General features: G+C 38.9%; 1 protein-coding gene across 1 annotated transcript in view; it reads left to right on the top strand.

Annotated features, from left to right (window-relative positions):
• Window positions 1–23,864, top strand: part of LOC126456792 (gamma-tubulin complex component 5) — a 158,639-nt gene extending 134,775 nt beyond the window's left edge. The window contains exons 14-17 of the mRNA XM_050092581.1: window positions 4,198–4,398; window positions 14,463–14,545; window positions 22,650–22,809; window positions 23,229–23,864. Of these exons, the coding sequence (XP_049948538.1) occupies window positions 4,198–4,398; window positions 14,463–14,545; window positions 22,650–22,809; window positions 23,229–23,323 (539 nt within the window). The 3' untranslated portion in view covers window positions 23,324–23,864. The remainder of the gene's footprint in view (window positions 1–4,197; window positions 4,399–14,462; window positions 14,546–22,649; window positions 22,810–23,228) is intronic.
• Window positions 23,865–24,358: the final 494 nt, after the last annotated feature.

Here is a 24,358-nt window from a genome sequence, read left to right as displayed (position 1 = left end):
ATGCCAGATGGGCATTGGGGCCATGTTGAACTGTCGAGTTGCACGGCGAACGGATTTCTGCAGACTCCTTGTGAAACTACAGTGGATGTGTTCAACGTCCATCTCACACACTTGGGGATGGCCTGGCGATTTGCCTTTACACAAACAATCTGTTTTTCTGAATTGTTCATGCCTTCGTCTAATGCTCTGTGCTGTAAGAGGATCCACACCATACCTGGTATGAAAGTCACAGTGAGCAGTTATTACTAAGCCACACTGCACAAAATGTGGAACACAAAATGCTTTGTTTTCCTGACACCATTTTTACTAGAACTGAAGTGGGCGCACACCGCTGCTACCTAGCAGGAACCATGTAAAACTCGAGTGTTAAGTCTTTACAACAGTAAGTTGTTCACACACAAATTTAAAATAATATAATAGTTATAATTTTTTAAATCAAATGATTCTTTTTCATACACCTTGTATTTCATGAAATGAGGACAAGTAATATTACTCAGTGCGCAGTCACAAGCATCGCCAGGTGCTGAGACCCACCTTCAGTGAGTTGTGATCTCAGCTAGGGTAGGTAATGGGGGTACAGAAGAGGTTTGGTGTGGGCAGGGAGAGGTTATGTACTGCTGCCTGTGGGAATGTGCAGTGATTTGATGGGGAAGGATGGTGGGCTACTAAGTGCAGCATCTGAAAGCTGTGTTGGTGAGGCAAAAATGGGAGAGGAAAGAAGCAGAGAAGGGAAAAGGACTATGCAGGTGTGCTAGTGTGATGGAAGTCATGTGTAGGGGTGGAGTGGGAGAAGGGAGGGGCGTAATAGCAGGTGGAGGATTTTTAAATGCACCTGCAGGCAGATCCCATATTACTAGATTTCCAGAAAGCATTTGATACAGCTTTCCACTAGAGACTCAGGGCTGCCACAATTTCTGTAAATCAGGGAATATCAGGGAAATTTTGAAAAAAAAAAAAAAAAAAAAAAAAAAAAAAAAAAACTGGAAAAGTCTCATTTTTGTCTCAGTAGCATGACATTTATTGTTTACTGAGATGTCATGTTTCATCGCTGGCTAGGTGCAGCTGAGTATGTGCTTGGCTTCCCAACTCTCTCGTTCTTACGGCTTCTCCCCTTCCCACTCCTCCCCTCGGCTTGCAGTCAGTGCTGCCACCACTATGTGCGTGTAGCCTAGCAGCTGCCGATGAGAGGTAGGGCGACGTGACGAGTGGTTTGTTTGGATGTGTTTCTCAGAGCTCGTTGACGCAGCAGCTGGAGACAACGGTCATGTGTGCATTAGTTGTGTGTGAGTGATTGTGTGAATGTGTGTGTGCTCTCGTTTTCTGAAAAAGGAGATGGCCAAAAATTCAGTTGAGAGTGTGACTGTCTCTTCCATGTGCCTGTCTGTGACTCAGTGATCATGTTTATGGTGAGTTGCTACCTATCCTCATTAGTATTGATTCTCGGGGTATTTGCGCAAGTTATCTGTTGCATGGGTGATCACCACGGTCTCATTTCATTAACATGGTGTCTGTGACACATGACTAGCTGGCCACATGAGTGGACTTCCATGACGGGCCAAAACCACAGGCCATTTTTGTGGGTATTTCCAACAGATTGGGCCTGTTGATCTGAGGCCCACAGTTTCCCACTAATGTGCAGGCTCTACCTGTCAGATCTAGTCTCACTGATCTGCCTGCAGGCTGGTTCTGTCTGTGTGTTGTGCAATGTGGCGGATTTTCATGGTTTATCCATGGACCCAGGACTGTGCTGGTCCTCGCAGGCCAGAGGTTATGGGTGATGGATTTCAGGAATTGAGACTGTACATTGTACAGTGCGGCATTTTATAGGCATTTTGTTTATTCTAGTACATTTTGGCACTTTGAAATTAGTTTATATATTAGAAAGTATAGATGATAAGAAGAAGAAAATTGTGGCAGTCACTGGCAGTTTGCACTATGTATTCATGTATTTCTTGAAAGTAAAATCTCACAATACCTATAGAATAACAGACATAACATGGTGAGTAATAACAAATGATAATGTACGTATATAGTAGAACCAACATTTTATTTGTGATCACCTACAGTGATCGTTTACACAACTCTTCCCCAACTTCTACATTCCTTTCAAGAGGCCTACTTTTTTCTGAAGTTATTTCTGAAAGCGGTGAAGATATTTTAAATCTGTCTTGCAACTCCAACAAAATGCCTATTTTTGTCACCAAATGTGTTTCTCTTTATTGAAATAAAATAATATCAGTGGTCTTAATGAAACATACATACCATTTGCCTTGCTTTCTCCATCTAAAAGTAGTTCATTATGCAATATGTTGATGTTAGTATTTAAGAATTTTGCTCACACATTTAGAAATACAGAGGTCCTTACATTTTTCGTCAACTAACGTCTTTCCCTTTGTCAGGGATAAATGCTAAAACTTGTCTGGAAATCAGAGAAATATCAGGGAATTTCACTTCCCCAGATATGTTCGTGGCTCGAAGACATCTTAAGTATTCGAACCCAATATGTTATTATGGACACCGAGCCTTCATCATTGACAAGGGTATCATCAGCCGTGTCCCAGGCAAATGTTATAGGACCACTCTTTCTCTATATATGCTTAATTGATCTGATGGATAGGGTGAACAGCAGTCTGCAACTGTTCACTGATGACACTATAGTGTGTGGGAAAGTGTCAACATTGAGTGACTGCAGGAGAATACAAGATGACTTAGACAAAACATCTGTTTTGGGAGATGAATAGCAGCTTGTTCTGGATGTAGAAAAGTTTCAGTTAATGCAGATGAGTAGGGAAAATAGTCGTGTAATGTCTGAACTCAGTATTAGCAGAGTTTAGCTTGATCTTTCAAATACTGTAATGTTGCAAAGTGATATGAAATGGAAAGAGCACGTCATTTTGATTATACAGTAAGGTTCAGTGTACTGAAAGCGTTATAAGAAACTATAGCTCATTTATGAAGAAGATCATATATAGAACACTAGTGCAACATATTTGTGAATATTGCTTAAGTCTTTGAGATCCCCACCTGGTCAGATTAAAGGAAGACATTGAAGCAAATCAGAGGTGCGCTGCTACATATGTATTTGTTTCTGATAGGCTTGATCAGTGTGCAAGTATTACAGAAACATTCATGAACTCAAATGGGAATCCCTGGGTGAAATAGGACGTTCTTTTAGGAAAACATTTCTGTGAAATTTTAGAGGAGTGGCATTCGCAGGTGACAGCAGAATGATTTTGCTGCCGCAATGTACATTTAGCATAATGACAGCAAAGACAAGAAAAGAGAAATTAGGGCTTAAACAAAGATATAGGGACAGCTGTTTTTTTCCTTGCTCCATTTGCGAATGAAACAGAATAGGTAATAATTAATAGTGGTACAAGATACGCTGCGCACTGTTTGGTGACTTGCAGAGTATGTACATAGCTACAGAACTCTTGTTTTGGATTTAACCGTGGTAAGTCTGAGCTTAGCAGTAACAAAATGAAACTGGATTTATTGCTACTTACCACAAAGAGGTGGCGTTGAGTGGCAGACATTTAAAAATAGACTAAGCTATTGGACAGGCTCCTTCTTCAGATATAGAAACATGCAAAGACACTCCCCCCCCCCCCCCCCCCCCCTTCCTTACACACACACACACACACACACACACACACAGGCACTTTGTCTTCAGGTGCTCAAGCCTTAGTGCCCGTGTGTGTGTGTGTGTGTGTGTGTGTGTGTGTGTGTGTGTGTGTGTGTGTCCCTTTAACTGAAGGACTTCCTTTAAATGAGTCAGCCTTACACTCAATTCCCTCTGTATGTGGTGGGTAGCAGCCTATCCTATGTCAATTTTTATAGTTGTAAGGTCCCAGTTACGTGTCTTACATCAGCTGGCATCATTTGAAAAAAATTGTAGTATCATAATATTAAACACATCTATGCATTGTATATATGGATACGTTTGCTGAGTAAACGTTAGTCTGGTATGTGTCTTGTTTTTGTGTGTCATTCAAAATATGAAGTAAATATATCTTTGGTTACTGTACTGATTACACAGCAGAGATTCTGACTTTTAAGTGTAGAAATGAAAAGTTTTGTGTAATATCCTTTAATTAATGTTAGTTAATATTCTAATGAGTCTCAGTACAATAAACATTTCTTGAATTTTAGAGACAGTAGAAGCTTACATGTGATGAACTTTATTTTATTTTGAAGGAGGGGAGTTGAAGGACAATAATAAGGCTGAATCTGCAAGTAACATTAGAAAACGTAACATGTTGTGGCTGTTGCGCTTCTGGATGTTGCATTCAGTTGGTTGTCTTCATTCGTACCTGATGGGTCAGGTATTAGTATCACTTGGTTTGGAACTTGAACGAGACACAGAAGAAGCAGCCGATCTGGACACACTAATTAGAGGTATGCATTATGTAATTTGTTTTTGGCATTAAAGTAACTTTTCCTGTGTTATGGAAGTAAGATATATCATTTGTATAAGAAGAACTTTAGTGAAAAACCTTTTACTTCATCAAAGGTAACAATACAACAGTGATTTGTAAAAATTTAATTTTTTTAATTTTTTGTAATTGTCAATTTTAGTAGTTTAGTTTGGCACTGCCTGCAGTGCCACAGCTCTGTAGTTTATTTCCTTGTTATAGTTGTCTCATTGCATTCTTCAGTCAATCTCAGATTGTGTGGATTAGTACTTCTTTCATATTGGTGTTCAGTTGTGGTAGTGAAAAATAAATAGTAATTATAGTTGTGTGGATACTGTGTGAATTGGCCACAGTGTGCGTCCATTTAGAAACTACCCTGGCAGTGATTGGCAAGCTTCGGGGTGCTGCGTTGATCACACCGGAGCTCCTGGTGTGAAGGTTGTGGTGCATCTATTGCTTCCTGCATCATGTTGGAACACTGATCTCAGTGCATCTTCTAAGGTACATGACTTGGCCTGTTCATATTTGCCCAAATCTTAGTAGCAGGTAGTGGTGGAATCAAAGATCTCTAGGCATAATAAAACAAACATAAGTTGCTGGCTGCAAGAGTATTCTCCTACATGGTAATGAAAGATATGAAACACAGCTCATTGCTGAAAGTTCATCTGAGACTTTGTGGAATGCTTAGTCTTTTGGGACTGTGACCGATGTCCATGGGAGATCTGAACAAAGGCAGAGGGCGGGCAGTTTGGTTTTTAAGACCTCCAGTCTCGGGTAATGAAGCCCCTGGGGAAAACGAAAGGCAGGTTGGGAAGGAAGGACAGTATGCACCAATTAGCATAGTAGCAACCACATACTTTGCTGATTTAACCTCTCAGATGATTGATAAAATTGAGGAATACTCTCATGAAACCACCTTTGACATTTTGGAAAAAGCAGGTTTGTGCCATGAACTGTACAATGTTGCGTTTGCTCTCTCTGAGTTTTGAGTGCTACATTCATCTTCAAGGAGATGATGAAACTGGTAGAGAATAAACATAAAATTGTATAGCTGATGACGGAAATATGCTTTTTCCCGATTATTAAATAATATAGACAATCACGTACAAAAAGACTTTTGACTTTGTCTTTGTAACCAAATGCATCTGATTTACTTCTGGGTTCCTGTAGAATGTTAATGACATACATGGTTATAGTTTTGCAGTCCATCAGTCGTATGGATATAGATTTTTTGCATTTAGCTGGTTTTGTGACATCCTGTGCACTAGCATTCGGAAGATGAATACACAACAACAGCATAAAAAACAACATAAAAAACACAAAAACAACATAAAATATGGAGCACGACATAGCACATCTTCTACTTTTGGCAGATATCAATGAACAAATACACTATTGCGAATAATAAAATTAAAACTGCAGTCCCTATGCTAAACTTTTGGGACATGATTATCAATGAATCAATTGAAATATGACAGTCAGAGGATCTGTTCAGTGAGGACCAGTAACGATCATTGAGGTCCGTGGCCCAGTTGACAACTTTGTAATTGGTGTTGGCAGCCTTATTTAGAAGGTGTAGCTCTTAGTAGGTACAGTTGAGAGAGGGAGAGGGCTTGTAAACTCAGGTCAGAGATAGCACTCTATCCAGAGCTTCATTGGGCGACAAATGAATGTAACATAATAGAATGCAAGTTTTTAGTAAATGCTTGAAAAGCAGTTGCCATGAAAAGGAAAAGGAAGAGGAACAGGAGTGGACTGATGTGTCATTCACAGAGATGGGGTGTCCCTTTCATCTTTCTTTTAATTTTATGACTCTGTTTGTCTATAACATTTGTGTCACATCTCTTCTCAACAGCTAATTGTTTGATGATATGTAGCTCATTTTTGTAGTTGTCTTAACGAAGTGTATTTTAGTGATGTAAAACTACTGTAGGCTACCATGGACTATCGTAAGTAAAGGTAGACAATGGTAGTTTTCCTAGTAACCTTGGTCAGTTAAGCTCTTAACCATGTTACCTGTACATTATGCATTTTGCATACCTATCTGCACATTATGCATACCTATCTGTACATTGTGCATTTTGCATTCCTATCAGGCATTACCTCATTTTGATTGCCTTGTTTGCATATGTGATCAGTGTCTTACTAGATTCCCTTAGAAACTGGAAGCGGTAGAAACTGTGAGAGGATATATAAAGGGCTGTATATTAACCTACAGAACATTTTTGTTCTCCATAGTTATCCTCCCATCTGTTACTTAAAAATAAACAATATTCATAGCAAAACTGAAACTTTCAATGTATAATTCAGGTAGCTGTGCTTTATTGATGTCCCCCAGAAATTTTAGGGTTTTATTTTTTTATGTCTCCTGTTTCATTATTGCCATAGTTTTGCTGTTGTCTAATTTTAAGATTAGAGCCATATTGTTTCTAAGTTTGGTTACTATTCTCTGGGAAGTTTTTCCTCCTTCACTTTTTGTTCCTGGCAATGTTACTTTTATTTCTTCTCCTCCTCCTCCTCTTCTTCCTGAAAGATTCTTGCTTGTTCATACAACTATCTCTCCAATTAACACTCTTGTCAGACCTTTAGTTACTGTTCCTTTCTTATTTTACCACGTATTCAGTTTCTGAAAAATATATTCTCCACTTTCTTGCACATAATGTATGTTGTGACATTGTATTTAGCAACATCTTCCACAGAAATTATGAGGATACAAAGTCTTCTAACCCTCCCCCCCCCACCCCCCCACCCTCCATCCAAGTCTGATTGGTTGCGTAATTAAAACCACAGTGAAAATCCAGTGAAGCTTTGTGCAGAAGTGTTGCGCAAAGTCCTGCTGAGGGTTTCCGCTCGATTTCATGCAGCCCACATAACATAAGTGTCATGCGGTCTTCCTTCATGAAAGTTCTTTGCCACATGCTACAGGGGCAGTGGAGATGCTCCTGCAAGGTTTTCGATGGGAAGTATTTGATAACCCATCATACACCCTGGACTTGGCTCCCTCTGATTTTCATCTCTTCACTCACATGAACCGTTGACTATGGGGACAGCATTTTGGCATGGACAATGAACTGCAGACCAGTGTAGAGATCTGGTGGAAATCACAGGTAGCTGCTTTCTGTGACAAGTGTAATGGAAAGTTGGTAGCAAGCTACTACAAAATTCTGCCGGATTGCTGACTGTGTAGATCAGTATTTGGAAGGTGTAGCTAAATTTTGCAAATAAATCATTTTTTATGTTCCTTGTGCTTCCCATTTTGCAAATGCCATAGTAGAAGGAAAAGATGTAATACACAGGTTTCTGCAGTGGAAAACACACACACACACACACACACACACACACACACACACACACACACACACTTACATATTTGCATGCTCACATAGAATAAAATAATGTTAACTACAACAGTCTTAATATTCCAAGTCTTAAATTTTTCATGTAAATAAGACATTTTATATCAAATGCACTAAAACGACACTGGTAATGCTAAAATTTAGGTGAAACATGTCTGGGTAGGTGAGGAGGAAGAAAACAAAACAAGTGTTTGCTCCATATTCAGTTCCAAGGAAAAGTTATCCTAGTATGCTGACAAAACTGCCAACACCTTTATAAAGAGACAATATACTGTCTACGAAGAAAAAGTTCTTGGACAAACAGTACACACTGAGAAAAAACTGAAGAATCACAATATACTCCCCAGGTAAATCAGAAACCAATTTTCTTTCTTATCTCTTGCTATGAAACCAACAAACTGGTCATCACTTTGAAACAGTCCTTGATGAATATTTCTTTCACTGTACAATATCATCCAAACTTTCACCATCTTAACTACGTACATTGCCAGGGCTTTGACTAACTATCATAGTGCTGTATCTGAAATCCTACCCTCGTCACCAAAAGTAATATTGCATTTCTACTCAGCCTGTGTAGTATCCTAACCCATCACCATGCATACCTGCTCAGAATCCTACACCACTCTGGTCATCACAGTGAATGACTCAGGTGCAACACTTGTTTTGTACACTCATTAACTACATCCTACTGCAGTCCTGTTTCAGGCAATTCAGATTCTATTCCAGGTAGGGCCACATTTGAAAGCAGCCATGTTACTTACCAGTGTGATGTTGTGTGTGGTAATGACAGCTGACGGCCTATATACCTGCATAAACACACTGTCAGGCAGTGGATATGTTTGAGTGTACTGTCAGACAGAATGGACATCACGCAGATATATACATTTCTGAAAGAGTGCAAAAGCCCCTTGACATTTGTTTGCAGGTGCAATAGTATCATTCAAACTCATACAGGAATCAATAATTTGTTAGTAGGGGTTAATGGACAAGGGCTGCTGCATTGCAGCATGCAGTAAGTTGAAGATTTGAGTTGGTTAAGGGCTGTGTCCAGATTACTGAAGAGGTTAAGGCAACCACTCATGAGAATCCATAAATCTGAGTTTGAGTTCCGATCTAACACAAATTTTCAACTCTTGCCATTACATTACTGTAATGCTCTGGGTGGCTTTAAGTCACAAGTTCCTACTCATACCTTTCCTTTCTTTCCTCATTCTCTTTTTCTTACAAACTGTGGTTGAATACAAACTTTAAGTTGTGGCATACAACAGCACTAATGACTTTGTTAGGTGTTTGAATACCTGTGGCATACGGGACCCTCAATCTGCCATCCCTGCTGAACTAAATTGGTGGAAATTGCCCCTCCAGCTTATCCTCCATTTTCGTGGTCTCGTTGCCCTAAACTTCTGCTAGCCCCTGTACACTCTGATAACCTTGCTCCTTACACTTTTCCACTTTACTCCCAAATACCCCCAATTACTTCTCTCTGTCCCCCCCCCCCCCCCCAACCGCCACCCCCACTACCCCCTTTTTTAAATGACACATTTTTCATTTTTCTGTTGCCTCTGAGAGCAACCTTCTATCATGTCTTAAAGTACCTCTTGTCTTTCTTTCCTGTTCCGTACTTCTTAACCCCTCACATTTTCCCTGCACTTTCCATTCCCTGCTGTCCTTTCTATTGGAGCAATCACTCGTAAATGACAGTGTTGCTGCAACCAGGGGTGGGTATGTTTAGGAGTCCGTACGGTTGTGTTGTAAAGTCGGAGTAATGGGTGAACAGTTGCTCTCATTTTTCTTAATTTTTAAAAATTACTTTTATTAAGTCACGTTGTATGTAGGCCTGAAAATCAGTTACAAGAAGAAGAAAATAATGTAAAGCCAAGAAAAGGGTTCCATTACAGCATTGTGTATTCATTTGTTATTTCTTTTCCTTCTAATATGGCTTTTTGTATATGATAGTTTTCCTCTATTTGGTCTCGGAAACTGACATATGGCCAGGAGAGTGGTGTGCTGACTACATGCCCCTCCATATCTGCATCCAGTGACGCCTATGGGCTGAGGAAGACACGGCGGCCGGTCGGTACCGTTGGGCCTTCATAGCTTGTTCGGGAGGACTTTCAGTTAGTTTTCCTCTATTATAAGTTTCTGTTTTTTTTTTTTTTTTTTTTTTTTTTTTTTTTTTTTTTTTTTTTTTTTTTTTTTTTGGGGGGGGGGGAGTGAAGTGGGGGGGCTGTTGTGTTTCAGAATTTTTAGGTTAGTGTATATGTCTCTTGGCCTGTGGTTCATGTCCATAATGCAAATATAGAATGATTGCTGTTACTTTTAAGCAGCCTTCGGTGTTCAATTTATCTAATGTCGAAATTTCCAATATAAAAATTGCACTGCAATCTTGACACGCGTGATTGATTCCAGACGAGATGTGTTTGTCGTTGTTAGTGTTGTTTGTCCTCAATTTCTTTTGTTATAGAGTTGTCTGTTCTGTAGGCTGTTTTCAGTTCTCGTTTTTTTGAACATATTGTCAATCCTGAGTGTTACTTTGTTGCTGTAGGTGAGTGCGTGCAGTTGACTGCTGTTGCTGTGTATCTTGTCCAATTGTATAATGTGTGTTGTGTTTGTCTGTGTGTGTTGATGCTGATCTGTTTGTTGCTATATGTTTGGTCGCTCTTTCATTTTTATTTCTATTTTTTGGTTTAGTTTGTCTGTCATATTTGTTTTTTATCCATTTTGAACAGCTATAGGTTTGAGTGCCTATAGGTCATTTTTGTAATTGCCCTCATTGACTATAATTCTATTCAACTCTTTATAACCTGCATAGAAAAGCTGGCTGCTTTCTGCGTTATGGGGTGGTTTGCATTTTTGTGTATCATTGTACTGATGATGGTGAATTTCATGTGTATGGGAAATGTATGTGGTTGTTGTGTCTGCGTATTGTGATGTCTAAGAAGTCTAACTTGTTATTTTCTGTTAAGTAAGAATAATTTTTATTTATTCATGTCAGAACCATGTTTCCATAATTAATTATTGATGGAATAATTTATTGACAATAATTCATTCCAGTTAATGCTCACGAATTTCATCAGTCAAATTTGACTGACTTACTTGTTAATGATTATAATTTTTTTTTTCTTTTGTTTTTTACCACACACACTAACACTAGTAAATTGCATCCTGTGTTTCAACAATGTAAATAATCAAATTTTCCATGTCATTAAGAAATGTGGCTATTAAATAAGGGGCTGATGCTGTCATGGAATAAGTATGCGCGTACCTAAGATGAACAACCACTAGCTGTGAAATATGAAGCCTTATCAGTTGAATGTGGCATCTCCAGTGTCTGTAGACAGATTGCTGTGACTGCGGCCTTCATTTGTGTAAGGGCTGTTAAATTGTTTTGCTGGAAAAATTAGTAGTGTAATAATACTCTCTTTCAAATTCTAAAGGTGGCAGGGGTAAAATACAGGGAGCGAAATGCTATTTACAATTTGTACAGAAACCAGATGGCAGTTATCAGAGTCGAGGGGCATGAAAGGTTAGCAGCGGTTGGGAAGGGAGTGAGACTGGGTTGTAGCCTCTCCCTGATGTTATTCAATCTGTATATTGAGCATGCAGTAAGGGAAACAAAAGAAAAATTCGGAGTAGGAATTAAAGTCCATGGAGAAGAAATAAAAACATTGAGGTTCACCGATGACATTGTAATTCTGTCAGAGACAGCAAAGGACTTGGAAGAGCAGCTGAACGGAATGGACAGTGTCTTGAAAGGAGGATACAAGATGAACATCAACAAAAGCAAAACGAGGATAATGGAATGTTGTCAAATTAAGTCGGGTGATGCTGAGGGAATTAGATTAGGAAATGAGACACTTAAAGTATTAACGGAGTTTTGCTGTTTGGGGAGCAAAATAACTGATGATGGTCGAAGTAGAGAGGATATAAAATGTAGACTGGCAATGGCAAGGAAAGCGTTTCTGAAGAAGAGAAATTTGTTAACGTCGAGTATAGATTTAAGTGTCAGGAAGTCGTTTCTGAAAGTGTTTGTATGGAGTGTAGCCATGTATGGAAGTGAAACATGGACGATAAATAGTTTGGACTAGAAGAGAATAGAAGCTTTCGAAATGTGGTGCTACAGAAGAATGCTGAAGATTAGATGGGTAGATCAAATAACTAACGAGGAGGTATTGAATAGAATTGTGGGGAAGAGGAGTTGGTGGCACAACTTGACAAGAAGAAGGGACCGGTTGGTAGGAAATGTTCTGAGGCATCAAGGGGTCACAAATTTAGCATTGGAGGGCAGCGTGGAGGGTAAAAATCATAGAGGGAGACCAAGAGATGAATACACTAAGCAGATTCAGAAGGATGTAGGTTACAGTAAGTACTGGGAGATGAAAAAGCTTGCACAGGATAGAGTAGCATGGAGAGCTGCATCAAACCAGTCTCAGGACTGAAGACAACAACAACAACAACAACAACAACAATGGAGCAATGAATTGTCATGAAGTTTCACATGAAACTTGAAAAAACTGCCACTGAAACCTATCTTTTTGCTAAAGGAAGTGCATGGTGAAGACTGTTTATCAAGTACGCGAGTTTTTGAGTTGTTAAAATGCTTCCAAGAAGGCCAAGATGATGACGCAGATGCTCAAACCTTGGACGCTCCACAACTTCAGAAACTGATGAAAATGTCGAAAAAGTAGCTAACCTGATTCAATCTGACTTTTGGTTGAGTATTCAATTGATTGCTGAAACTGTAGGAATTGACAAAGGATGTGTAAGGCAAATTTTACATTACCAGTTTAACATAAGAAAAGTTTGTGCTAAACTGGTTCTGAAAATTCTCATGATTGAACAAAAAAAAAATGCTGGTGGAAATGTTTGTACAGACATTCTGAATACCATTGAAAATTATCCTAATGTCACGGGAAGAGTGCTAACATGTGACAAATCTTGGTCTTTCACTTATGCTTCAGAAACTAAGTGCAAAACCATGCATCGGAAGTGCCCAACTTTATCAAGAATGAAAATAGCTTGAATGAGACATTCAAAATGTAAACCGACAATGATGATGATTTTTACATTCATCAAATTGTCTCTCTTCTCTGCATTCCTGAAGGTCAAACTATTTATCAACATTACTACCTTGAGGTTCTTCCTCAACTCTGTGGAAAAAAATAAGAAAAAACAGCCTGAATTGTGGAAGAACAGGTCACGGGTTCTTCATCAAGACAACATGCTTGCTCATACTGCATTGTCTGTTAAGGAGTTTCAAGCAAAGAACAGCATCCCAGTGTTAAAAGCACCCAGCGTGTTCACCTGACCTAGCACCATCTGATTTTTGTCTATTCCCCAATCTCAAATCTGCATTAAAAGGAACAATATTTCAGTCCATTGAAGCATTGAAAGAGAAAGTGGCACGCACCATCAAGGAGCTCACACAGGAAGACTTCCAACACTGTTTCTGTTGTAACCGTGGCTGCAATGGTCGCGGGGTTGCCGAGAAGGAAAGAGCGGCGGGCCCTAACAAGAGTAGCCTGCGACCAAACAAACGGCCAAACGGGAAAGGATGGACACAAACGACAGATGACAGAGCAAGACCAAATGAACAACAACACGCAAGAAGCAACGGGGTCACAAGCGAAAACCTCACAAATCAACAACATCCACTAGTACACGGAAACAAGCAAAGTAAACACACTGTCTGTAGGCGAGTTGTTGATACACTCATGTGAATATCAGACTGCCTCGCTGAGCAAGAGGCAGGTGCTTAAATACATGATAGGGTATGTCGCTATTGGCCGCTAGGACCATGTGCTCCACCGTGGGGGCCTCACATTGTAAGCGGGCCAGGAGCGCGCACACAGCCTTGGTTTACGGTGCGACGGTTGCAGAGACCTCTAGTGGTAATTAAGGTCCATTCCGTCTGGCATCGATTGGAAACCTGTGGCGCTCGGTACCAGAGTTTCAATCAGTGGAAAATTCACATGGATCATTGTAGGGATAGAAGAGGAGTTATATTGAGTGTGTCAATAACTAAATATATATGTTTTTGAAATAAAATGTTTCACAGCAAAAGCTCCTTTATTTTACAGCCACACCATCTTTTACTATTATATGCTGGAGATTTGTGTGAAACTAATTCAATTTTGCTGATCTATAACATATTCATGTTCTACTTGACTAGTTTTATTTCCGTATCTTCTATTGTTTCTTTCGTATAGCTAAGTCAGTGTAAGTTGATCTCTGACAGTAGCAGTCAGCTGGGCTTGGTAGCTTTGCAGGCTTCCCCCAACCACTAACATAATGCAATATTGTAAACATCTCTGTGGCAATGCCTCTGTGTTGTCGCTGCTCCGAAGATAGCTACTATTTTCACCTACAGCCATTATGGCTTCGCAATTGAAAGCTGGTGACATCGCTGCGAGCTGTCGGGGACCTTTTTACGCTGTCTCAACTATAGAATTTCCTTTTTTGTAATATTTATTTGTGTTATTACTTCTAGCAATTGCTTTTTGTATACATTCTCTAAATTTATCATAGGTGCTCTTGCTTCATCTATGTTATCATTATATCAAAGCCTAAAGTTTGTTTGTAACTAAGCATTTGGCATGTGCAAATTAATGAGATGTATGATATAAGAAGTTTTGTTCCTTATTGAATTTGGAATTTAGTATGCAGTTAACATGCTTTTGTGATGTTTCAGTTCACAACACCTATGTTCAAAAAGTTTACACACACTGCTTACAACCCAAGGAATACGAAAATATCAGAAGGGCTATTCTGGAGGTAAAAATCATAAATAAATAACACAATATTTGCTGTAAGTAAGTTATGTGTTTGATGAATATGATTTGTTGCACCGAGCATGATTGTCAACTTAAGGATTTGTTGTTATTGAAGAGTAAGACAGAAAATTAAATGGTACTAATGTCTTGGAAATACTTCTTTGTTTTTCAACATGAGTGCTGTATGTACTAAGCAATGGTTAGACTGTAAAATTTTTTTCCTTTTTCCATTCTCTTTCAAATAATTGTAACAAACTGTTTCTTCTGTCTTATTTGCCTTTCAATCTTTCGTCACTATAAACATTTCTGAAAACAGGTGATACAGTATATTGTACTTTGTTGTAATGAACGTTTTCCAAAACTATAAGAGAAAAAGGTTTACTTGTGAAGTGCCAGAAGAGATGTAAGATGTGAACTGGATTACATGGTGAGTAAAGTTTGAGCCAAAATATGTGCCATGAAGTATACCTAGGTACAAGTACAGATGCATATTGTGATGTAATTGTTTGGAATTTAAAAGAGAGAAAGGGGGTGAAGAGACACATGGGAGCAGAGCTATATTGACAGTTTGAGAAAGAGTAAAATGAAGCAGAAGTTCTCTGAGCCAGTCAAGTTGTTTGAGTAAAGTAGTTAAATGTAGTTGAGTAAAAGGTAAGGAAGGAAAAAAAATTAAAAGCTGGATACACAATGACAGTAGTACATTAACAGATGGAAAAAAGTTATGGATACCTTTTTTTAATGAAAGAAGAACTGCTGGAATGGGAAGGATGAAATGACAGCACAAAAGGACCACCAATGCACCCAGTCTTTTTACTTCTCTCCTTTTCCACTGCCCCCCCTCCCCCCTCCCTACCTTCTGTCCAACCTCCTGACTGCGTAGGCCTTCAACCAGACAATTGTCAGAGTCGTGTTTGCAGGCAACCCAGTCAGGCTGAATGCCTTGACACACTGTCCAGCGAGTGCAGCAAGGTGAATGTTCCCTGCTGTTTTGGGGTGGCATTATGTGGGCCCGATGTATTCCGCTGGTGGTCATGGAAAGCGCTGTGCAACCATATTGGCAGCATATTGGTGAGGCATTTGTCTTCGTGGAGGACAATTCGTGCTCCCATCATACACATCTTGTGACTGACTTCTTTCAGGATAATGACATCGCTTGACTAGAGTGACCAGCATGTTCTTCAGGCATGAACCCTATCGAACATGCCTGGGATAGGTTGAAAGGGCTGTTTATGGATGACGTGACCCACTAACCATTCTGAGGTATGTACGCTGAATCGCTGTTGGGGAGTGGGATAATCTGGACCAACAGTGCCTGATGAACTTGTGAATAGTATGCCATGACAAATACAGGAATGCACCAATTCAAGACGATGTGCTACTGGGTATTAGAGGCACCGGTGTGTACAGCAATCTGGACAACCACCTCTGAAGGTCTTGCTGTATGTTGTATGGTGGTACAACATGCAATGTGTGGTTTTCATGACCAATAAAAAGGGTGGAACTGATGTTTATGTTGCTCTCTATCCCAATTTTCTGTTCAGGTTCCAGAACTCTCGGAACTGAGGTGATGCAAAACTTTTTTTGATGTGTGTAAAATAGCAATACTGTTGAAAAATACAAAACTGCAGAAAAATGCACGTCATATCCTAAAATGGTCCCATCATGTAAGAAAGAGAGAACCATACACAAGCACAGACAAAAAAAGGGAAAACGGTGAAACAGTAGATCACATGCCGCATTTTGTGTCAAATTATGAAGACTCGGTGATGCACGTGAAGTCTGTTAGTCTAAGGCTTAATTCTTCCTTTCCATTTTGGCTTCTTCTGTTCGAAGAAGAGATTGGGAGAAACAAATAGCTCATTAATTATAACTTTTGTATCAATGGGTTCAGAACATTTCTAAGAGTTGGAAAAAGTTAGCTCAAGGAAGACTTCTACGCTTTTGTCTGTAGGAGATGTATTTTAAACTGACATACTCAAGCTAAACAGCGTCCATCAAATGGATGACATCAGCGAGTGGAAAGACCTATGTGAATGACATATCACTCAACTCCTCGTACTCTACATTTTCATGGCAACAGCTTTTCAGACATTTACTAAAAACTTTCATTATATTATGTTACAGTTATTTGACACACAATGAAGCTCTGGATAGAGATGCTATCACTGACCTGAGTTCACAAACCCTCTCCCCCTCACACAACTGTACCCACTGCATATAATATACTACATTGGTCATGTCAACCAACTACTGGGGTCAAGTTGTTGAAAGCGTCATTCTCTGCTAAGAGCTACACTTTCTAAATAAGGGTGCCAACACTCATTACAGAATTTCGAGAACAGCTACTATTTTCATATCGAGAACAGCCCGAACTCTTACGGGAACTGTCACCTTAGTGTGCGCGAGTAATGAGTGGATGGGCAAATATCTGTTAGGTACATTATGTATGTAGATTGTGGACAGTTGAGAATGTTGGCCTCACGGGAAGCGTGCAAGGGATAAGTCCTTGCAGTCGTGCTATTCATCTGTGTCCTCGGTGGCTCAGATGGATAGAGCATCTGCCATATAAGCAGGAGATCCCGGGTTCGAGTCACGGTTGGGGCACACATTTTTAGCTGTCCCTGTCAAGGTATATCAACAACAAGTGTCAGCAGCTGAGGGTTTCAATTAATTATCATTTAGTCTAGAGAAGCTGCACGGTCACCAATGGTATCTGTTCTTTCGAGAACAGTTACTATCTTCATATATGTCATATTTCAATTGATTCTTCAATGATCGAGTCCAAAAGTTCAATGTACAGACAACAATTTTCATCTTATTTTTTGCAGTAGTGTATTTGTACATTGTTAGCTGCCAAAGGTGGAAGACGTGCTCTGTTGTGCTCAGCATTTTTTTGTTTTTGTGAGATATAAGAATGCTGCATTGTTTATGTTTGATGTGCTAGTGTAGATTGTCACAAAATCAGCTAAATACAAAACCAGTGCATTTTGCATGTTTATTTACATTTATGTGTATAAGCTGACTTCTGGTATTTATTGGCCCAAGTAGAATCGTGAGCCAGTTAATTTCTTTCAAAAAAGTACATCAGAACCCTTACATAACATTTAAATGTATCAAAACTAGTACATGTGTCATATATATGGTGTATTTTCATGCATAGTGGGCTGCAAAAATCATGTTTCGTGCTGTGGCAATAGTTTGTATTTCACATTTCTGTTTCATGTGAATTTAGCAGTAGTATCCTCATCCATAGAATTGTTCACCACAAATTTCAGAGTATATAGCTGTGAAAACACACAAGTTTATGAGAATTCTCAGAATTTATGTACTTTGTACGTAACATATTTCATAGTAAATTGGCGTTTGTGATTTAGTTGAACATAGAAGTAACATATCATCTTATGTGTGGTTTTACCTTTCAACAGGAGTGTATGTTGACTGTATTTATCAGAATTTAACACTATTTTCATGGTTTGTTAGTACCTATAAGTTTGAACAAATTTCAGAAAGTCTGTTCGTACCTTTCGTACCAGATTATCCTGTTTTGTTAATAAAAAAATTTGTTTTGTATACAATTGCTTCAGTTCTTAAATAGAATTAGTAATACTTTTAGCTTAGTAGGTCCAGAAATTAAAATAGAATCAGCAGTCTTATTTTAAAGTTATTTATTTATGTACTGCTCTGTAAAACTAAGCATCAGTCACGATGCAGCCCAACACGAATGCTGTTCTTGAACATAAGCTGAGTTACTTAATGTTCATAAACAGCTGGAAATCATCCTGACTAATGTCAAATGATTGGAAACTGTTGTGATAGGTGTGTTCAGAGCACTCCCGAGAGACGTGTGTCAGAGATACTGAAGGTACAAGTACTGTTCTTTCCTGTGGATTCTTCCACCTCTACAGGAAGAATAGGATCTATCGCCGCTTGTTCACCTGACTGTGAGTGGCACATCAGTGATAGGGCTCAGGGTGTTGCACCCATTCCAATAACCAGCAAGTCAATGTACTGTCTTCTACTGAAAGCAAAACTGAGTAATTGAGATTCACTTCACCTTTTGGGAAACCTGCTGTGTCTTCTGTCAAGGAGAGGCAAATGCAAAAGGGCAGGGTCTATTAATTGTGGGCACTTCAAATGTATGACAAAGAATGATACTGCTTAGGGAAATGGCAGCAAGGGATGGGAAGGGACACCAGGTGCACTGTGTGTCTGTGTGGCACCATTATTCAACATGTGGAAAAGGCTATTTTGGCACCCATTGAGGGAACAGGTTGCTCCCAACTACAGATTCTGGCTCAAATCATAGAGAAGGTTGAGAGGATCAGCCTTGGTTACAGTGTTCCAACTAAACTCACAGTTTTCAGCACTGGGTGCAGATCATATATCCTCCCTCCCCCCCTCCCCTCCTCCCCAAGTAAGTAATAGATATTATTGTCAGAGGTGTTGAGAAATGGCTGAAATTGCTAAAATTGATACTGTGGAATTCATATCGGATTCTATACTGAATTTGTGGCCAAGTTCACCCGTTTGAACCACAATATACTACAGATTCATGGAAAAAGAATGGTGCCCAGTACATCTAAATTTACAATACTCTGCAAACTACTGTGTGGTGTAGCTTACTTCTGGTACTGCTAACTGATCTCCCCTTCCCTGTTCCATTTGTGAATGGTGCACAGGAAGAATCATTGTTGGCAAACTTCTGTATTGGACGTAATTTCTCGAATTTTCTTGTTGTGGTCATTATGTGAGTGTCATTTTGGTAGACGTAATATTTTGTCCAAGTTTTAACAGAACATGCTTTCAAAATTTCAAAAATGTATATCTCTGTGATGCACAACACTTCTTTTGTAGGGTCTGCCATTAGTTTGTTGATCATCTGTGTAATGCTCTCATGCTAGCTAAATGATCCCTTGACAAAATGTGCTTCTCTTCCTTAGATCTTTTCGAAGTCTTCTATTAATCGTACCTAATAAGGATCCGAGACCGATGAATGTTACTCAATCAGTTGAACAAGTATTCTGTAATCCACTTCCTACATGGCCGAATTAAATTTTGGTAAGTTCTTCCTAAGGACCCCAGCGACGCATCTGCTTTCCCTACTATTTGTTTTATGTGCTTATTCCACTTAAGGTTGCTGTGGATAGTTACTCCTACATATTTTACAGTAGATGCTGTTTCCAGCAATGTGTCATTACTTGTAGTTATACAGCAGTGGATTTCTTGTTGTTTGTGTGCTCAGTATGTTACATTTATTTAAGCCAAGTCAATTGCCAATCCCTATGTCATTCATCAATCTCATGCAGATTACTCTGCAAATTGCTAGTGTCTTCTGGCAGTCATATTGTATTATACACAACCGCAGCATCTGCGAACAGCCTTATGTAGTTTCCAATATTTTATACTAGATCATTTATAAATATTGTAAACAGTAACGGTCCTATCAGACTACATAGGGGTACTCCTGAAATTACATTTACATCTGTCTATTTTGTTCTGTTAAGGGCGAACTGTCAGTTCTATTTTCAAGGAAGTCTTGAATCCAGGTGCAAATCCAGCCCAATACTCTGTACGCTTGTATTTTTTCACTAAACAACAGTGCAAGATCATGTCAAATCCCTTGATGTAGAAAAGGAACATGGCATCAACCTGGTTGCCAATGTGTACAGTGCTGTGGATCCCGCGCAGGAACAGAGCAAGCTGAGTTTCACAAGAACCCATGCTGATTTTTGTAGAGGACATTTTTGTCTTCAGAAACATCATACTATATGAGCATAAAACATGTTTCATAATCCTACAACAGATTGACATAAGTGATAGGGTGCCTATAACTATGTTCATCTGTCCTACAACCATTGTTCAAAATGGGAATGACCTGCACTTTTTCCTGTTTCTAGGTGTCCTTTGTTGCTCCAGCAACCTAAAATAAACTGTTGCTAGAAGGGGAGCATGTTTTTTTTTGTGTGTACCTTAAAATACATCATATGGTCCGGATGACTTCCCGTTACTAAGAGGTTGTAATTGATTTCATGTTCCATTATGACTTATCTCAGTATGTGCCGTTTTGGTGTTCATACAGTGATTGAAAGAAGGGACTGTATTACGATTTTCCACAGTGAAACAATTTTGGCAAACTGAACTATGTATTTCCGCCTTCTCTTTATCTTGAGTTTCGGTGCCAGTATCCTCACTGTTTGACTGAGTAGATGAGTTTGAATCACTTACTGATTACATGTAAGACCAAAACGTCTTCAGGAGTTTTACTCGGATTGGTTGGCAAAATTTTACTTTCAAAGTAATTGAAAGAAAGCACAGGTCACACCTGTCGACAAGAAGGGAAGCAGATGTGATCCAAAAAAGTACTGTCTAATATCCTTGATATCCATTTGTTGCAGAATATAGTCTGAACTCTAACATATTTTATTCCCTCAAACAGAATGACCTCCATGCAGACCTGCACGTTTTCCGAAAACATTGATCGTGCGAATCTGAGTCACATCTTCCTAACATGACATCGTAAAAGCAAGGGATCAAAGCAGTCATATTGATATAGTATTTCTTGATTTCAGAAAAGCATTTGACTTAGTACTACAACTTTGCTTATTTCGAAAGTATGATCAGGTGAGGTAACAACCAAAGTTTGTGACTATTGAAGATTACTTGGTACGTAAGATGCAGCATATTATCTTGGATGTAGAGACATTGACAGACGTAGAAGGATCTTTAAGTGTTTGGACTCTCGCTGTTCATGTTGTATATTGATGACCAGATTTTTTGTGGGTTATGCATTTAACTATAATGAAGTACTGTCTAAAAAGAAGCTGCAAAAATATCCAGTTGTATCTTGATAAGATTTCAGTATGGTGCCAAGATTGTCAATTTGCTTTAAATGTTCAAAAAATGTCAAAAAAATAGTAACCTGTGACTAAAATATCGACAAGTCATGATTGAAATTGATGAACTGATATGTTGGTGTAACAATTTGTATGGATATGAGATGGAATGATCACATAGGCTCAGTTGTAGGTAAAGCAGGTGACAGACTTACGTTCATTGGTAAAATACTACAAAATTGCAATCATTCTACAAAGGAGACTGCTAACAGAACACTTCTGCAACCCATCCTAGAATATTGCTTAAGTGTGTAGAACGCATACGAGATAGGACTAACAGAAGATATTGAACATATACAGGGAAGGTCAGCACAAACTGTCAGAGATATGTTTGATCCTTGGGAGAGTGTCATGGGCATGCCAAAAAACTTAAATGGTGGATATTTGAGGACAGACAAAATCTATCTCAGAAGGCTTACTTGCACTGTTTGAAGAACCAGCTTTAAATGATGAATCTAGGATTATACTACCACCACCTACATATCACTCCCATAATGATTGTGAGAACAGATTAGACTAATTATTGTGTGCACAGGGAAATTTAAGCAGTCACTCTCCCAGCTCTTCGCCGAGCGGTTCTAGGCACTTCACTACAGAACCGCACGACTGCTGAGGTCGCAGGTTCAAATTCTGCCGCGGGCATGGATGTGTGATGTCCTTAGGTTAGTTAGGTTTAACTAGTTCTCAGTTCTAGGGGACTTGTGACCTCCGATGTTGAGTCCCATAGTGCTCAGAGCCATTTTTCTCCCAGCTCCTCATATGTGAATGGAACTGGAAGAAACTCCAATAACTGGTGCAATGGGAAGCACTCGCTTCCATGCACTTCAGTGGTTTGCAGAGTGTGACTGTAAGATACAGATGTAGATTTGCTGGGTTAGAGGAGGAGTGTAAGTGGCTGGTGCACAAAAGGTTGTCGTATAGAAGATTTGCCATACTCTTAACAGAATGCTAGAAATAACTTGAGCAGAGTTAAGTTGTCTTTCACTGATTACAAAATATGTCGATCTTGTATGTTTACTTCTTGATCCAGAGTTGTTGTGAAGTTAGTATACTGGATGGTTGTGTTCATCTTTGTCTTAGTATTTACCAGTCTATTATAAATTCTAAAGAAGGGGTCTTAGAGTGTTTTACTTTTATTTTGGCAGACAGTCTGTCATTACAAATTTGAAAAATCATAGTTTCATTTACATAGTGACATTCCTTTCTTTACAGCTGGTTACACTCGCATTAAAATTACGTGAAGTCTGGCTTGTGGGCTTGGAAATTGTATCAGAAGAGCGACTTAGCAAGATGGGTGACTTGTACATAAAGTGTCACAGCCAATTGGGTGCAGTCTTACAGAATGCTGTAGATGCTAATCATGATCCACTTTGTAAGTACTTAGCATTAAAGTAAAAGTTTCAGAAACAAGCTATGTAGCTTGGTAAGGTGCAAGAGAAGTAGATGCTCATTTAAAAAAAGGAATGAATAAATTCAGAAAGGACTAGCTCCATCCTTAATGTAAGTTAACTGAATTTTATAACCTGCATACAAAAATAAATAGCAGGGGCTTCATTGTAATGGATGCAAAGAAGTAAATTTTATTCCTAAGTTAATTTGCTGCATTTAATATAATGCAGTGGCTCATTGTGCTAGAGTTAGAGAAATGTTTGAAATAAAATTCCTGCAAATAATGCAGATAGTGCCAGCCTTCCTTATAAGTGGCATATAACTTTCGAGAGATCAGGAATCTCACTCTTATAAATGTAGAGATTGAAACAGTGTGTTAAAATTATATTTTCTCTTTTACAGTGACTCATTTAAGTGATGCTATAAACTCCACTCCGCCACAGAAAAAAACAGTGGATTCAGGAGGAGAAGTAATTATGCCAGCCTGTGGCACATAATGACAATGACAGCTACTAGAGTTTCTTCAGCACGTGTCTAGTCATGAAATTCTCTCCCTAGCTTTCTAGCTGATTGGATTCGGAGTGGTTCTTGTCCACTGTTAATTTCCATCTTATTTACAGCAATGTATGGGGGATTAGGCTACATTTGTTCTTAAAAGTGTGCTAATGGTTGTTGAAATAAGTTTTTGAGGGTAATAAACAAAGTTGCTTTTGTTGTAGTGCCAAATCCTCATTATCTAAATCGACATAAGTTTAGTTGTTGGTTGCTCTAACAGTGAATCCTTACAAAACCCTTATGTAACAATTGTACTTTTAGGTATCTTTTGAATGCTGTCTGAAATGTGAGTTATCAAGCAGTTTTCAAATTTATGAAGATGTAAACAATCATTGGACAGACATGTTCTGAACACTACATGTACACATAGGTGTAAGAAACATTGTAAAACTGAATTTTTGTTCCTCTTATGTGTCAAAAATTACATACTGAGGTCAGTGATTACATTTTTTGTAAGAAAATATAAATTATATATTTCACTGATACTGTTTATAAAAGAATGTGTTAATCCTGGTCATCTTTACTGACTATATATTGGCCTTTAGCATTTGATGCTATGTATCCTTCTGCCACATCCTATGTTCCCTGATGTTTCTCCTCCAGTTTTTTCCCTGCCTTCCATATATGTAACTTTTACTTTTTATTTTGCGTGTTAAGTGTTTCTAGTAGCATGTAAAGAAGAAAGATGAAAATTTCACAGCTTGGCAATGAAAGTTTTCTTTCAGATCAGGGCACTTTCTAATATTTTTCTGGCATGTGAATTCTGAGCCTGATGTGTGAAAAATACCCTCTGTTGTTCCTATGATCTCTTTATTGGCATTAGAATTTTTCCCAATCAAAACTTTCATTAGATGTGCGCGTAGTTGTATGTGCCTAATCTATGAAGAAAGATGGATGTCTCAAAAATTGTACTTCTAATCCTTCAGTTTTCTCACCCCCAAACCATCTTAATGGGCAAGTGTGTTGTGCTAGTAAAA

The sequence above is a fragment of the Schistocerca serialis genome, chromosome 2, assembly GCF_023864345.2.
Source record: "Schistocerca serialis cubense isolate TAMUIC-IGC-003099 chromosome 2, iqSchSeri2.2, whole genome shotgun sequence".
Lineage (NCBI taxonomy): Eukaryota > Metazoa > Arthropoda > Insecta > Orthoptera > Acrididae > Schistocerca > Schistocerca serialis.
Note: the sequence above shows the minus strand (reverse complement) of the source record. Positions and strands in the feature narration are given on the sequence as shown.